Source organism: Chlamydotis macqueenii, chromosome 1, assembly GCF_036417535.1.
Source record: "Chlamydotis macqueenii isolate bChlMac1 chromosome 1, bChlMac1.mat, whole genome shotgun sequence".
In the NCBI taxonomy this organism is placed as follows: domain Eukaryota; kingdom Metazoa; phylum Chordata; class Aves; order Otidiformes; family Otididae; genus Chlamydotis; species Chlamydotis macqueenii.
In genome coordinates this window covers 13750476-13768192 of record NC_141556.1, presented here as the reverse complement: position 1 = coordinate 13768192, position 17717 = coordinate 13750476, and the positions used below count along the sequence as shown (strand labels likewise).

Below are 17717 nucleotides of genomic sequence, written 5' to 3'. Positions count from 1 at the left end.
CAAAGTCAGAAGCTTAAAACTAGGCTCTTGAGTCTGTATTTAGGTTTTTTTCAGTGATATTTTTAAAATCTTGGCTGAAGCAACAAGTAATGTAATGTAACTGAGATCCATAATTTAATTGTATTTACATCTGAGTTTTAGGTACCTAGACATGAGGGCTCTTGTATGCCCACTCTCTCGATCTAACTGTGATCACCAGCCTGGGTAGGTACTCTTATCAGTAAATAATCTGTTCATGGTGAAAACAAGATGCCAAGAACAATTGGCAGCAGGCCCCATTAAGCCCCGTACCTTCCTTTGATTAGTAGTCATAGGAGTAAGTTGTAGGTACAACTGATGCATGCATTTGAACAGAGTCTGACAAAATCTCTTCAGTTGGAACAATAAGCTTAGCTGAATACGGCATATTCTGCAGTATCTCAGCTTTTGAGTGACTGTTCCTTGGGAGCAGAGTTATTCCTTCTCATTACAGCAAATCTGTTCAGTAGTTACAAGGGGAAATCCTCCTGTCATAACAGCTAAAGCACACTCAAACTGCTTAACAAACTGGCTGATTTTTTTTAGAAGAGTGAAAACCTCAGTCTTCTTTTGAAAAAAAAGCATCATGTTCAGATTATAAGGGACGGTGTTGTTACCATGTGTTACAACAAACTGTGTGATGTAACAAACCCTCTCTTCTCTTGGGAATTGTTTGCTCTTTGTAGTAAATGGACCAAGAACAAGACTCAATTACCAGAAATTCACCTCTCAAACTGTAATTGCTAGGAGGTGATTTGTTTCTACTTGGTGCATGTTGTAGAAATGTGCTCTCTTTTGTTGTGCTGCTTGAGAGCCAACAATGAGGAGGCCTGTTGCAGGGTTAGGTAAACTCTCACTTGAACGAATTGGCCATGTCATGTTAAAACAATTAGTGCTTCTTGACCAGCTGGAAATGGAGATTTCCCAGTACCTCCTTCGGGGCTGCTTGCATGATATTCAGAATTTAAGCTAATCCCTTTCATACAGGGATACATACATTACGCATACCAGTAGTGAGTACAAAACTGTACAATTTGGACAACTGACTTTCATATTCTGTCCAGAGAACTAGCATTCATCTTTCCATGCCAACTTTTTACCTTCTGGTGATCACTACCAGTTGAAAAGAGGATTGCCTTTGCCATAGTAGCCCTACACTGATTGTTTTGCAATCATTTTGGGGTGGGCAAATCCAACCTATCCGTGCTGACAGATGAGATCTACAGATCCTCACTGATGTGTTACCCACATCAACCACATTCCCAAAGTCATGGTGTCCTTTTGTCCAGCATACAAGTCTCAGCTGGAGAGGGTGTAAGAGCCTGGAGTGCACCAACAGGCTCTACATGCTCTGACCAGCTTGTGGTTACAAGATGGTTATCTGTCTGTATGATCCTTTTCTACAGCCTTCCCTCCTGTCTCCCAAGATTTTGCTCTTTTTCCTTCTCCAGCTTTTTCTTACAATGTAGCTGTTTTCAGGGGAGCCTGATCCAGGGTTACACAGCTGCACCGTATCAGACCTGACCTGGAACACTGGCAGCTGACAGGGAAGTTGATGGGATTTGTGTTGCTATGCATTACTGTAGAATATTTCTTATGGTTATTCTGATAGTAGGATTTTCACTCTGTCATTTTGCAAGCTGTTACAGACCTACTGTAGGAAAAACATTCGTTCTACACTTGTCCTGAGCTTAAAACACATTGGACTGTTTGCATCCACAGTGCTAACAGTGCCTGTGTGTGTCATGAGCCACACTGTATTCTGTCTGTCTGGACTTGAAACCTGCACAAACACTAAGAACACATTTGACAGACATGTAGCTAATTCCCCTTTAGCACTGACACCTCTCTGCACAAGTGAAAAAGTGCAGTGAGTGCCACAATCCCTTATGAAGGAGAGACAAGACATGTAATGTCAAAATATTTAATATAATTTATAAAGAATCTGTTTAAAAGGCCACTCTGGCCTGAATATAAAGAGCAAACCAATCTGGCTATAAGTTAAAAGGTGAGGCATTGTGCCAGAAAAGACAAGACAGTCTGCCTTGAGTATAACTTAAAGTCAGATACTCAGTTCATTAAAAAAATCTCACATGGAAAAAGAACCCAAATGTTTGCAAAAAGAAGACCCAGAAACCCAATGTGTTAACCCCCTCACTCAATGCTAGAGTAGAAGGAAAGCAGGCTTGACCCTTCTTTGCGTCCAGTTCTGGAGCCCCCAACATAAGAAGGACATCGACCTGCTGGAGAAGGTCCAGAGGAGGGCCACGAAGACGATCCGAGGGCTGGAGCACCTCTCCTGTGAGCACAGGCTGAGAGAGTTGGCGCTGTTCAGCCTGGAGAAGAGGAGGCTCTGGGGAGACCTTATAGTGGCCTTCTGGTACCTAAAGGGGGCTTATAAGAAGGGAAGAAATGTGTTAGCAGGGCCTGTTGTGATAGGATGAGGGGTAATGGTTTTAAACTAGAAGGAGATAGATTCAGACTAGATATAAGGAAGAAATGTTTTACAATGAGAGTGGTGAAGCACTGGCACAGGTTGCCCTGAGAGGTGGTAGATGCCCCCCTGTAAACATTCAAGGCCAGATTGGATGGGGCTCTGAGCAACCTGATCTAGTTGGAGATGTCCCTGCTCCTTGCAGGGGGGTTGGGCTAAATGACCTTTAAAGGTCCCTTCCAACCCAAACCATTCTGTGATTCTATAAGTAGTTGTGTGGAGCAGTCAAATGTGCTGCAAAAGCTGGAGGCTGCAAATGCAAGGACTGGAAGAATCTTCTGGTGCACTGCTACCATACTGATGCGTGAAGGGTGATTAGCTGCTGCTTAGCTTCTGGATTGCTTTTCTGTGGCTGTCTCCTGTCTGGTAATGATGTCCACTGTCAGACAACATATATACCCTAAGCAAGGCCTGTATTTTACACTGCTGCTCCCCTTAAGAAATGTAGCTAAGCAAATAAGGCTTCTGCAGCAGCCAGAGAGGTGGGACACAACAAGAATCCCTTCCAGTATACTTTAACTTCAAAGTTATCTTCAAAACCCTGGGAAATAGTGAGATCTCTACATGCAAATATCCAAGGGGACTATTTCACAAGGAAGAATGGTTCACATCCATGTTGTCTATAGAAAATGGAGCTAAAAAGAAACTGTCCTTTACTTTACACAGGATTTGTGTGTCAAAGGAACTACTTTTTATGCTCCCGAGTGAACTGACATCTATTGAATTTGGGCAGTTGAAGAACTGACTCCCTGGAGCGATAAAGGGAATAAACTGAATTGACAGATCCATCTGTCCTTTCATACTTTCACTGAATATTGCTCTGTTAGAGTATGCAGAGTTGGTGATGTGCTCCTACATGAAGGATTCTGTAAATGAGCTTCATGTTACTGTGACTGCATAGGATCTTTCTTTGTATCCTGTCTGAATTTCACATACATTTTGCTCTGGATCTGGAAAAAACAATGAAGATATTTTACTACATTCAAACCTTGCCTCAAACTACATGTGAGTGTCTCCCGTGTGGGAATATCTCATAAGGCTGGGAAAGCAAAGGTAGAAGGATGTGACAATGACATTCATTGCTACTCTCATAAATGGTCTTGACTGTAGAAATTGTTGTGCCTTACTCTTGCTTGCCTAGTAGCCACATTTTTTGAACAGATCTTGAATTTGGATTGTGAAAATTTCAGAATAGCATGTATACAGACCTTATGGGTCTGTTTTTCTTTTAATGGGAATAATGAATTTGTTGTTTTAGTGAGCATCTAGGTACCTATGATTTTGAAGTATTGAAAAGTGTTGGTTTTGTTACATAAATATTTTATTTCTTACTTAGATGTCAGTTGATGGCTTCAAAAATATTGCAAATGGCTGCAGTGGGATTCAAGATTTGCTAGTCGACAAAATGCCAACTCTTACAGATGGATATATTCAAGTAAGAAATTGAAAATGAATCTGTTCTTTGAGAAATCTGATGTTGGAACTGGGTTATCCTCTCAACTGACTGTAAAGAAAGTTATGCAGATACAATTTAAGAGGAAAATTCCTCACCAAAAACATTTTAAAAATCTATTATCTAATTATGTTTATGCTCCCTTGTAGTCACTTTCAGAAAACTTCAGTTATCTTGTCTTCTTTTGCTACATAGGTATGGCTGAATTATAGTCTTCCAGTTTATAAATGATATTTTTTCTTTTTTTTTTCAGTGTTAAAGTAAATATAGTATATGGGAACAGCATTATACTACTGATTTTGCCCATGAAAAAGAAAATTCGGGCTTCTGCAAAAGTGATTGTTAACCAGATCACTATCTTGGGTGTCTGCCGTACTTCATGTCTCCAGTTACTTCTTTTCCTTGTGTGCCCAAGCATAATAAATATATAGAGAATTTCAGTAGTTTATAAACTGGTCATTGTCTAGAAGTTACTGATAAAATGGATTATAACTATTTGTTTGAAATTATAAACATTCAGTATTATATGTGGAGTATGTGCTGATCTTTTGTTACATGACAGCGTAGGTATATGAGTATTTTATTTCACCTTTTCCCCTTCCAAGGCTCTAGTTGAAAAGTGCCAACATGTGTGACTTACATCTTTATATATTTCAACAGGGAATAACCAAATAACTGATTTAAGTTTCAAGTTGATGAGTAAATGCTGCCCGTACATCTGGCACGTTCATATGGCTGATTGCCAGAAGATTACAGATGCTGATCTTAAGATGATTTCACCATTGAAGCATATTCTTGCACTGAATGTAGCAGACTGCGTAAGGTACTATATTATATCCAGATTTCTGTAAACCATTGCAAAGGAATTTTAGTAAAGTTAATTGTACTCATAGTAAGTCCTGTTAGTCTTTCAGTTTTAAAAATAAATTCTTAGAATGTTAATATAGGTATCTTAATATTTTTAAAAATCATAGAATCATAGAATGGTTTGGATTAGAAGAAACCTTTAAAGGCTGTCTAGTCCAAAAATATTTTTATACAAGTAATTTTTTGTTCTTGTATCACGTTTTCAAAAATTAATTCATTATTACTCCAGTTCAGGCAACAAAATGAACTGTAGATGTAATATTACTTAGTAGCCATGGCATATTTTAGTGCTGAAATGTGTCTACAAAGAAGATGAAAATGATAACCAAAGTAAATTCCAGTCCCACAACTCTATTAAAATTTGGATATTGTTTAGTTCTGTGAATATTAAAATAATACTTTATAACTATCTACTACTAAGATATAAACAAAAATGCTGATTTTTTACAATTACCAAGACAACATTGTAATTTATGTTGTAGAGGAAGGATATATTTTATGTGAAAACTATTTTCTACTTCAAGTGTGTCATGTATCAGTAGAAACAATGACAAATGAAAGGGCTTCCAAAGCTGACTGCTTGTTCCCTGTTTTGGGACATGGTGATAAAGTCAAGCGTTTCAGAATGAAGTTAAACATTCCAGAATGAACAGACCTGTAAAATAATACAAAGAAGATAGAATTGCTGCTTATCTTAAAATTTCTGATGTTATGAAGTTTTATGGATTCTGCTTTAATGTATAACTAAGGTACTTTTTGTGCCTGTTGTTGCTGTATAAAAGTCTGATAACATTGTGTGTAGATGGGCAGAGAAGTGCTGGAGTAGCACCATGACATCATGTTGGTAGTTCAGCTGGGCAGATGTCCGCATTTTCTGGTTTAACATTTAGAAGGCTGGATTTTCCAGTCTGTTAGCCAAATCTTGGGCTGTGAGGGTGTTTGCACATATGTCTACTGTCTCTACTGCTAAAGAATTGCTGAATTACCTTAACAAAACTTTTAAAGTAGTTGTAAAGCTATTGTAAAACTCTGTACTTACTTTATAGCATTTGCAGACACTTGTAAAAGTTTCAGCATTAACAAAGTTATAGATTGTAACACATCTAAACTTGGTAAAGAATTTCTCTCAAGAGATATGAAACTACAAAAGGGGAATTGTTAGTATTCGTGTTTCTCTTACTTGAACAGTGTGTTGCTATAAAAGTTCACATTGTGAGTTATAAACATTTAGGAATTTCTCGTAGAAATCAAGGGAAGTGCCATACTGGTTGTAGAAACTTAAGAATAGATTTTCATAGAATCATAGAATGGTTTGCATTGGAAGGGAGCTTAAAGATCATCTAGTTCCAACCCCCCTGCCCTGGGCGGAGACGCCTTCCACTAGACCAGGTCTAGTGGAAACTCAAAGCTTAGACATCTTAGTGCTCTTCATCAGTTTCCTTTTTTTTTCATTGACATTTTATCTTAATCTAAGAGTCTAAGTTTTTCTAACTTAGTCGTATGGAATATTTTTTTTGAGAAATGAAGGAGGTGGAAAGAGCAAATCTAACAATTCAGAGTTCTTAAATTACAGGAAGTATTTGACTACAAGTGAAAAATGAAGAAACAAAATTATCTGATCATGATTATTAGAATTAAAGATGTAAGTAAAAAGGTGTCTAAAAATGGACACAGGCAATGTGGTGGTTCATACTCTTGGCATGTTTTCCTAGTTTAAATATGTCATCTTAATGTATGATAAAGCACTGTGTGGCCTGTGTTCTTATACAGTTAATCATCTGACTAGAGAAACTCAGCATGTGTGTTCACAGCACAATTATTTCAAAAGTTATAAAGTTGCTATTTCAGCCCTCAAACCAAATGTGATTACAGAATATCTTTTTTTTTTTCCCAATTGATTGGCAATATTGCCAGGCTCTGCATTCCTTACAGACTTTATGCAAGTTAATTATGCTGAAGATATATTTCTTACATTTATCTATCCTTAATGAAAAATAACTGCACTGTGAAATAATGCCAAAACTAGAAAACTAGCACAGCCATTGACTTATTGCAGAGTGATTACTTTAGCACTTTATGAATGACAGCTTCATCCGTAGCCTGTGGTCACACAATGAGGCTCTGTTCAGGTTATAGTTTTATTAGTAGTGCTGTTCTTACCCATACGTCTCTAGGACTTCGGGATTTCCAGTGATTCTTTGTGCTGCAACAAACTGTACAAGCCAAAATACGATTTTGTCCTACAGAATTCCAGGATTAATTATTTTTTTATTTATCAAGGAACACAGAAGAAATATTGGGAATGCATTGAAAAGCTAAGTGTACAAGTAATGTTAAACATACCAGAGACATGAACTGTATTGAAACACTTACCCAAATTGTAGTCAGCTCTTCAGCCCTCTCAACTTGGCTGAAAGATTTTCTGTCTACTTAATTTTTATAACCTCTGTGTATAAGTTAGTGGTTCGTGTGTGAGATATGCAATTGATTAAGTGAAACACTCTGGGGAAGAACTCAGGTTAACTCTTCATGCGTGTGTATGGAACAGCTACTAAGTACATATGCTGCCTAGGACTTTTCCTTCTGTGCCAGAAGATAATTTTTCCTTTAAGTTATTTCAGGTCCTTAAATTAGCAAAATATTAGTACAAATATTACTCTGAAATGTTTAAACAGGTTCTGATACTTTCTGGATATGTTTTTCAAGCTCTGTCTTTTGGAATGCTGTCATACCTGAGTGCTGGAACTAATGGAAGTTCTCATAATCCCCAACAGACTTTTTTTCCCAGAAAGTTCTGGTTTTCAGCAGTTCCAAAAAGCAGCTTCTTTCTGATCAAGCCATTAATTATTCTGACTTGGTTTTGAGTTTAAAAGGCTATTTTAAAAATCCCATTATTAATTTCTGCTTATCTACAAGGTAGGTTGCTGAATGCAGATTGTATATTGACTTGTATGGAGTAGGAAAAATAAAAATTATAAAATATTGCCTACATTTCTCTTTTGGAATCAGTGATGGAGGTGTAAGGCCATTTGCACAAGGTTCTTCAGGAGCTAAGCTAAGAGAGCTGAATTTGACTAATTGTATTCTTGTCACTGATGCTTCTGTCACAGAAATAGCACAGAGGTACCATAATCCAGTACAATATTTTTCTAGTGTGGTTAGACTTGCAGTATATTTCTAATGATAAAGTTCTTAATATGCTAATAAATGTGTAAAATTATACAGCCAATTGTATACAGAAAATTGTGCTGGATAAATGACTAATCCCTTTTGGCACTGTGAATCTCTTAACAAATGATCCATTATATAACGGGGAATTCATCTATATAAATATGGAAACCTGAGAAGTCTTCATTTTAGGGGGAAAGAAAGTGCTTAAATGATGTTTGTCAGTAACAAAACTGCATTGAAAGACTAGTATATGTAAGTCACATTTTTGTGCACTCAATAAATAGTCATGTCTGCACAAACAAAAACTGGTCTTGCTCAACCTCTTCAATTCCAGTTCCTTAGAAGGAGTATTGGTATTGTCAATCAAAAAAAAATTTTTAAATCTCCAGAGAAGATTGAAGTCAGTCTTTCCACTCCTTACTCATCTCTCAGCAGGCCCCTGTTTATGCTTTCCTAACAGTAGCTGTGAATAACGGTAGCATCCTCGCTGGTAAGCTAGGGAGTGCCTTCTCTGATGCCTTTCCTGATGGGTTGTTACCCCTAAGGCTCTGGGCACCAATACACTGCTTGGGGAGTCACATTTCTTAGGTCTTCTGTGTTGGTTATGGGAAGATACAGTTTACAGTGCTTACTTATGCAGTAAAATTGAGTTTTCCATGTATGGTCAGTGAGCGCTGGTTTGCAGACCCTGGCAATGTCTTCATTTGCTGAACCATTATTTGCAAAGCTGTAGCTGGGCGTGGGCACAGCCAGGGGGTCGTTGCAGTGGGCTTTGAAATTCCTGTGCAAGATACGAGAGATTTGGAGATGGGGAAAAGTTAAGCACCAAACTAGTTGTTAAAATATTTTTATGTAATAGAGCTCCTTGATTTCCATATTTTGATGTACTTTAGTTGTTGTTCATGGTTTGAAATATTTGTGATGCTTGTCCATTATGAGTGGAATCCTTGGAAGTGCCTGTCTAAGCCAGGTATCAAAAGTCTAGAGTGCTTATTTTCATAGGTCCCCTGAAAAAAAACCTAGCAAGGGTTATTACAAAAAGGTACTTGCTATACTACATTTCTGTAACGAAAGCAGAAAACTGACATTTCTGGTTTTTAATTTAATTTAGATGTCATGAATTGACCTATCTAAATCTGTGTTACTGTGAAAATGTGACTGATGCTGGAATCGAAGCCCTGGGAAATACACCGTCATTGATATCCATTGATATCTCTGGAACCAGCATCTCAGATACGGTGTATTTATCATTAAAGAATGAAGAATGTGTTTGCTATTTATCTATGCTTTCTGAAAAAAAACGCAATAAAAATAAATTCATTTTAAAACCTGCATAGATATGAAGCAGTGGAGTTGCAGTGTCGTTAAAAGGTATTTTAGAAATGTGATAATACAGTATTAGCCCAGTATTAGCAGTATTAGCAGCAACTAATTACAGTATTAGCAGCAACTAATAGAAGGTAATGCTTAATTCTTGGATTTGACAGAGAGAAACAGTCAGAAAGAGAAAGTTTGTCTGCTGTGAAGCTGATCTGAAAAGAAAGCTTATTAAGCAGATTTTTTTTTCTTTTTTTTTGCTCCAGGATCATGCATCCAGGACCTGATGAAAACTGAAAACACATTTACACTTTTAAATGTGTAAAAATTGTGTTTTCCATGAACTAGATTTTATGATGAAAGATCCTGAATGTTAGCTCTAGCAAGAGGCACTGCTCTACACTGTGGTCTAGAAAATAATTGCTAGTGAAAGAATTACTAACAAGGTATCTTCAATGTGTCAAGTTGCTAAGACTCTGACAAGCAAAATGGGGAGCCAGGTTAAACATTGCAGGCCTCCACATTAGATGTTCTTGGCAGGTCCTGCCTTGTGCGCAGGCTTCAGAGCCAGTTCTCCTGTTTCGTTTCCTTTTGGGGCAAACTCTTTTCACTGAACACAGAAATCTAGGAGAAACCTCGTGAAGAAAACTTGCCATAGAGACTATTCACCCAGTCACTGTTCAAACAGAATTCTGACCAAGAATGTTATTATTTGGCTCTAACAATGAGCTTGTGCAAAAGTAATGAAAATGTTAAAAGTAATTAAAATGCCTGTATCTTTTATGGAGGCCTGAAAATAAGAAACAAAATTAAGCTAAATAGAGATGGTTGGGAAATCCAAGATGATTTCATTTATTGTGATAATTTAAAATACAATAAAATTATGTCTGAATGAAATTTGTAACACCTTGAATTACTGTCCTGCAATGTTTCAAGATAAGTATTTTCTTTATCCTGGCCTGCCACAGCTAGTCTTTAAAAATGCTCTGTTGCTTCTTGCTCTAGTTTTCACATAGCTCAGGCCGTGACCTCGGCGAGAAGCCAAGCTCTTTTGCTTACATTGCATTTCTGAGGCTTTCGGTTGCCTCCTTCCCACAGGACAGATAAATTAAGCCGGAAATGGACCGTTTATAATTTTCTCTAATTTCTGATCTGATGGCAAGTACTAGCTACAAAACTGTTACAGTTTTTGCTGTTTGCAGTGTTTAAGTATATAACATTCGCACTTGTACAATAAATACATTTTCTAATCTTAAAACATTATTTGATAAAAGGAGATCTAGCAGTCTGATTTGTAACAAGCTACTATTTGTATTCTTTGGCTTTATATTATGCATTTTATTAGCATATAGATGAAGTTGTATTAAGATCTCTTTCAATTTAGACTTTGTAAGTATTGCTTTAAAAATGTAGCAGAGAGCACAATGTTTTATGTGCAGTAAGCGACACCATAACGCTGTGCTGCTAAAGAAAAATTGCAAGGCTCATATGCTTTCCTGTAGTCTGGGCTGTAGATCTGTGTTGCTTTTGCTGTCTTGCTGTTTAGTGTGAAAAATGTAGAATGTGCAGTATAGATTTGCATTACACAAGAGAATTTTCCTTTCTGTTTTTTTTTCAAATGACAGTAAAAACATTCTGCCCATCAAAGCAGAGCAGAATTTACTGCAGTAACGATGATATATACTTAAGGGAAGGATAGGGGAGAAAAGAAGCAATGGACTCAGATTTTCTTACAGATTTGTGTCCCAGGTATGACTGACTTAATAAAAATGGAAATTTTTCTGTTGATGCCTTCCTTTTCTGTAGTTACTCTGGTACTCAATGAGTGAATGTTCCTGTCGCAATCTGCCTTTCACTTAGGGAATTTGTTGCATTTGGAAGAAATATATTGACTCTTAGAATTGTCCCTGACAAGAGATCTTGTTAATAAAAAAAAACAATTGTCGTAACCTGTAGACTTACAGTAATTTTAAAATGTAGTGCTAGTGAGAAATACTTTAAAAGTCTCTCTCATGTTTGGAGGAGTTTATTATCCTTGTCCTGAGTCTACTTGTCAACAGAAAGACTGGAAATTGAATAAAAATAATTGTTGCATATATTCAGATTTTGATATTCTGTAGAAACTTATACATTTTACATATAGAGAAAGTTCCTAGGCAAACTTCTAAACACAAGCTAGAATAAGGCAAGTAATTCCTCACGTGTTTAAGTTGTTTGTGTGCTTAAGTGTCTTGCTAAATAAGTCAAAGACCATTCATTAACAAAACCAAATATCAATCAATGAAGAGAATGTCAGCTTTATGCATATGAGAAACTGGTGACATCCTGAAGAAGTTACTGTACTTTTCTCATTAGGGCTTTGACTATATTCCTCCTACTGTCATAAAATATATAACACAAAATTAAAAACCCCACAACTACATTTTAAATATTAATTTGTTCACTCGGTCATTTTAGCATTCATTCCTCTACATTTCAGAAAATATTTCCTTCTTTATTCAAAACTGATTTTTAAAATGTAAATATCACACTTTTTTTTTAAAGTCTCAGTAACTTTTTTAACAGTGGGAAGGACATTTGTTCTGTTTTTGTCTTTCCTGAAGTACTAGAAATTGGTTTCTTAGAGCTGAAAACAACTTAAAAGAGACTTAGAAATGAAAATATTTGCAACTTAGTGACAGGATTTCTTTTTTAAAAAGTCAACAGCACTATGACAGAGCAAAGATATTGAGTTCTTTGAAAAAAATACCTTTACATTCTTTGAGAAAGCCTTCTGTTTCTTCTAGCTGGCCTCCCATCCCTCATTGTTTTCCCTCATGTTTTGGTCTTCTGAACTCCCTGCAATAGGGACCGTGGTGTTTTAAATTGTGAGTATGGTGAATGTGTTCATTAATAGATAGATAATATCACAGGTTATTTTAGATATTGTTGTAAAGGTATTTACAATATATGTAAGGTGTTTAAGCCTCTGTTATGGAACTGGAAACTTTAGCATTTAGGGATAAAACCTATTGGCCTTTCTTATAAAGGCAGAGTCGGTGGAAATGCTTCCATGAGTTAGAGAAGCAGTTTTAGTTGTAAGCTTTATTCTCATACTCTCCATATTTTGTTTAAGTGTCCTGAACTTTTTCTGATGTCTATACAATACAGCTTGGGCAGCTTTGCTCCAAGTCTGAGAGTCTGAAAGTGTGCAGCTGCCTAGCTTTCCTCCTTCTGACACAAGCTGCTGATGCATATGGCCAGGACCACCCATCTTCTTGCAACATAAAAAAAAAATTAAGTATAGAAGTGGCAGGACATTTGAAGAAAGTGTCTTAACTCAAGCAGGATTTGGACAGAAAACGTATAGCAAAGAATAGTAAAAAGAACTGTTAAGGAAACTTAGTTGACTCTTGAGTTATACAGACCATCCAGCAACAAAACCAGTAGATGCCCTGACATAGGCTCAGGGAAGCTTAACATCAGTGGTGAATTATTTGCAGTGTAACAATGAGAGAGAAAAAAAATAGCCCAAAACATATAAAATAGGTAAAATACTTTAAAATGTAAAAAACTCTGGTACACTTCTGAAATCAAAGATAAAAAGGAAATACAACGTAAACAGAGACATATTCTTTGCTTCTGCATTTTCTTCTGCAACGACTGTTGTGCAGGAAATTCTCTCTTGTAATGATCTAAGGCCCCATTCTCTCTTCTGGCTGAAATGTTTCCTCAATAATTATCTGTGGCATCAAGTTAGCTAATCAGTCAGAGGTTTTTTGCATGCTATGTGTAGTTACTGTTTAAAGTTGCGGATAATTTGTAATCATTGAGAACTCTGGAGTAGTGGTTATATGGATGTATAAACAGCTCAAGTTTCTTTTCCTATGTGTTTGTACTTCATGATCTTCAAATCCTGGATGGTCCTGAAGGCCAGGCTGCAGCATAAATATTTGCTACTATTTGAATAATGAGTTTATAAATAGAGTTAGAAATAAAGAACCCCAAAAGTGGCATTTTTGCATTCCACAGTTAGCAAGAGTAATTTTTTTTGCACTCTTAATGAGATTCTGATTCTATGGTGACTTGAATCCATAGCCCGGCTCCACATTTTGCTCTGTTAGAAAATTAGGCCAGTAGGACTGAGGAAGAGCCTAATAAAAATTAATGAAAAATATTATCAGATCTAATAGATATAACCAGCAACAGACTGCAAAGGAACGAGTTGCATTTGATTTCCAAAGGAAAGGATGTAACAAATCGTACACATTCCCAGGGCAGGGAGAAGGAAATGTTAAAATATATTGCAGTGGGCTACAAATTCAGATGCTAGCACTCCAGTTTGCTTAGGGGAATAGAGAAAGAACGAATTTGACCTGGAGACTTAGAAACTGAATTCTGCGTAGAAATAGGAAATACTAACACAGAGAGTCATTGCAACCGATGGCAGGTGTGCTAACACCTTCAGTCCCAAAGCAAATCAGTAGGAATTAAAGGTACTTAGCAATGTTGAAAATTGGGTTTGATATTTTTATGGGACATTTTGTTACAATGGAAGCCCTGTTGTGTGCACTTAGTGTCAAGAAACATTGGCAACCATATTTCGTAAGTTGGGGTCTGCTCTAACTGCAAATGGTGTTAGGTACAGAAATAAAATTTTCTGGCATGCATTGTACACAAACTCACACGGGGGGATTTCTGCACTGTGACAGAAAAAAGTCTCTGCAGTTCCTGTCAACAGCTCTGACCCACCTTTGTATCTGCTCAGGTACTGGGAAGAGTGTAGCTACATTTGCTTAAGAACTTACCCATCTCCCAGAAGGTTTTTGCTATCAGAAACTGAAATTTGTTCTACCACGTATGTTTTGTTATTAGCAAAAAACCACTGTATGGTAGGGGTTAAACTCTTCTACTGAGTGTTTGATCCATAAAACTGGTGCCTGACTGTGGCTACTCTGTGCAGAAATCTGAGTGTTTAAGAGGATACACTGAGTTATTTAATATTAAACAGCTCCGAAATGGAAGGTGGAAGATGCCCCTTAAGATCTATCTTCCACGATTGGAGTCACTTTGAGGTCAATCTCTTTGATTTGGGGTATGAAGAGGAAGTAACATCTGTATATCTCTGGAACATACAGACACGTTACAGATGCTGACCTTTAAGGTTACAAAGAGATATGTGAACAGAAATTTCAGAAGTTGAAAATAGCGTAGCACATGGTTATTATTAGTGAGAGACAGTACATTCATTGCAGTCTACAGTTGAAAGGCAGAGACTTGCAGCTTGTGAATATAAATAATAAAGAGTTGTTCTTTGGTATGCCATAGCCTCAGATGACTTTTGTCTCTAGCAAGAGAAGACCATCACTGGCTGGTACAGTAGATACCCATTTTCTCATCTACAAAACCTTGGTGAAATAATAATAAAGGCTGTTCTGCAAGTGTTTGTAGGCCTCACGTAATAAAGTAAATGAAACAGAACAAAAATGTAAGAATGGCTTGAAAAAAAACAGAGTAAGAAGGTTTTTTTAAAGTTGTTTTCTAAATGGAAATGGTAATATGCATGCTATACAAGAGATGCAGGACAAAGTCTTCCCTTTTTCCATGACAAGAGAAGATTGATCCAAGATACGTGGAGTGATTTCTTTATGTTAAAGGAGAAATATGTTTTTGGAACCACATAGAGTGGCTGATCCTAGTCTGTATGCTGCACAGTATCTGTTTTGCTAGCATCTATTTCCAGGACTTCCAATAATAATGTGATAGCTCTGACCATATCTTTCAAAAATGTCTGGAGGCTTAGCATAGAAGATAAAAGTCTCTAGAAATAGGTCAGTATCCTGGATGGGGATCCCTGATGTTATTTATCAGGGAATACTACTGAATAAATCAGGAAGTCTAATAAACCTAGCAATAATTGGCTCCTTTGTGTATATGTTAGACACAAAAATAATAGTTAAAAATTTCATATAGATTAGACTTCCTGCATAGAGCTTGTTTGTAGAGCTTTATTTTTGGAAACGTAAAAGTTTCATAGTTTTTGTAGGTAGTACACGGTTCCTAATGACAGTCCTTGTCTTCCATGTCTTCACTCTGTCTCTTCTCAAATCTGGAATTACTAAGCAAACACCTCAAAGGAGACCTTTATTTTCATTGGGGAAAAAAAAAAAAAAGTTGTTCTGTGATTCAGTGTCACTCTAATAACATAAAATCATTATAAATTAAGCAAGTACGTTAAAGTGATGCCACTTTTAAATAAAGAAAAACGCAAGTAGAAATTGTGTCCATAAGGTCACACCTATCACTATCAATCTCTGCTGTAAGGAATTCAAGTTCTGACATAAACCCATATGGGGTTTAAGTACATAATTGGTTTTTGTTTTGAATAGGAGTGCACTGGTCAACAAAAGTTTGAAATCTGTAGATTGTCATGAAGTTGTTGAAAGTAATGGTCACCACATAACTGCATCTGCTGAGAAAAATGCAAATGTCTCTGTTTTCATTAGTAGCCAGGATTGGAAATCTCTTTCGTTGTTCCATTTTTTTTGTTTTTATTCAGCCTATGAGATTTCAGGAATTTGCAAAATTTGAACTCCAGCCACACTCATTACAGTGTTCACATCTGGATTCCAGACACTATTTACGTGTGCTTTTTTTTTCAAGATGATATTTCCTCTCTGTTCACTACTTAATTGTAGATAATTTACTAACCATGTGGAATAAAGTGATAACTTTATTTTTCCATAAAGTTTATTTTATTGATATGAAGGACAGAGACATTGTGCTGTGGCTATCAAAATACATTTTACAAAATCAACATTTAGTTCTCCTTCAGATTAGAGAGTTTAGGATCAGAACATGGTCCTGTTTCCTGGTGTACAAGCAATAAAAATCACAAAGAAGATTTGTATCCTTTTGCACTCCTAAAATAGGAAATTACCAAAGTTTTCACTTCCCTATTGTCTTGAATATCTGTTCATATGTCTTGAATGTATGAATTTATGTGCATGCACCTATGAGTGTGACTGCACCATTTCAGTTATTGTCTTGTATCATAGCTGTAGCCATAAAGCCCTGACTGGTAAGCAAATCATAAAAGCAGCAATTTTAATTTAATTGATCATAGCAAATAATATTTTGTCCTTCCAACAAAAAAAAAAAAAAAAAGTGAAAATTTCCTTCAAATACAAACTTTGGTGGAAATCTGTAAATGTATTTTTCTTTATGAGAGTCCTGGTCTGTGGCCTGTGGAAGTACTTCACACCACACTACTTTTCTTCAGTTTATTTCTTTCTGAACAGGTAGGAAAATCTAATTTTTTGCTTTCTCAATTGGATTATTTCTGCAAATAATTTTTAAGCATTGTACATTCTTCAGTCAAAAATTGGAGGATATACTGTATGCATTCTGCTGAAAAGAATGTCTTTAAAGGTGTTGTAAATCTTAGACAGAAGCTGCAATGTACAGGCATTGGATGTGGTTGACTATCTTAACATATCAAATGTAATGACATATAATTGCATGTATTGGTTTTGAAAATTAATTTTTCTGGAATTTTTTAGGGCTTGAGAGCCCTTGGCCGCCATGGAAAAATAAAGGAACTTTCTATATCAAGATGCAAAAACAGCAGTGATACTGAGATTCAGGTAAAACTTCACCTCCTTTCTTGATATTACCTGCAAGCCTCTCTATTTCTTCAAATTAACCATGTCCAAAACGGTTCTAATTTTACTCTGTGTGTCATCATTCATTCTTCATTACACTGTTCAGCGCTCTCACTCTTACAAATTATTCTCCCCTTTCATTCCATCCCCCTTTTTAAATCCTTTCTGTGAATTTTAATGCATCTTGAATTCTGCTTGGCTTTGAAATTCCCTCCACAAAAGCCTTAATTTCTACTGAATTGTACTGTGCGTGTTGCTGGTACTATTATTTCTTCCTTGCTTTACTGGTCTTTCACCAATTTCTGGCTAAAACATACTTTTCCTATTGCTGGTGTGGGCTTTCAGGTCTGATTTCTGCTTCCTTAGCCGTTTGTTGAATGCCATATTTAGCTGACTTACCATGCCTGGCTCAATGGAATAGCTGAATTTCTTTTTGTCTGTTTCACTTGGTTCCTCATGTGCTGCTGATATATTGCTACACATCATAATCTCTTAGTGACACAAAAATATGTCTCAAAATACGTCTAAAGGCATATTTCTTACCAGCATAAATGGTATTACTATAATTAAAATTAACAAATTATATTTCAATAAGAAATGCATATGCATCTTCTCCAGATTGAATAGGTGTTTTAGCTGTTTTATGGGGAAAATAGCACAAATTACACTATGTCATTGTTTGAATAAAACCTTTATAAATGTCCTACAAAAACATCAAATTTTAATTATATCTAATGATGAAATTTATCTGCTA

General features: G+C 36.3%; 1 protein-coding gene across 1 annotated transcript in view; it reads left to right on the top strand.

The window, feature by feature from the left end:
* Window positions 1-17717, top strand: part of FBXL13 (F-box and leucine rich repeat protein 13) — a 71350-nt gene that overhangs the window by 36732 nt on the left and 16901 nt on the right. The window contains 6 exon segments of the mRNA XM_086739909.1: window positions 3849-3947; window positions 4571-4788; window positions 7842-7955; window positions 9115-9241; window positions 16529-16600; window positions 16862-16945. Of these exon segments, the coding sequence (XP_086596035.1) occupies window positions 3849-3947; window positions 4571-4788; window positions 7842-7955; window positions 9115-9241; window positions 16529-16600; window positions 16862-16945 (714 nt within the window).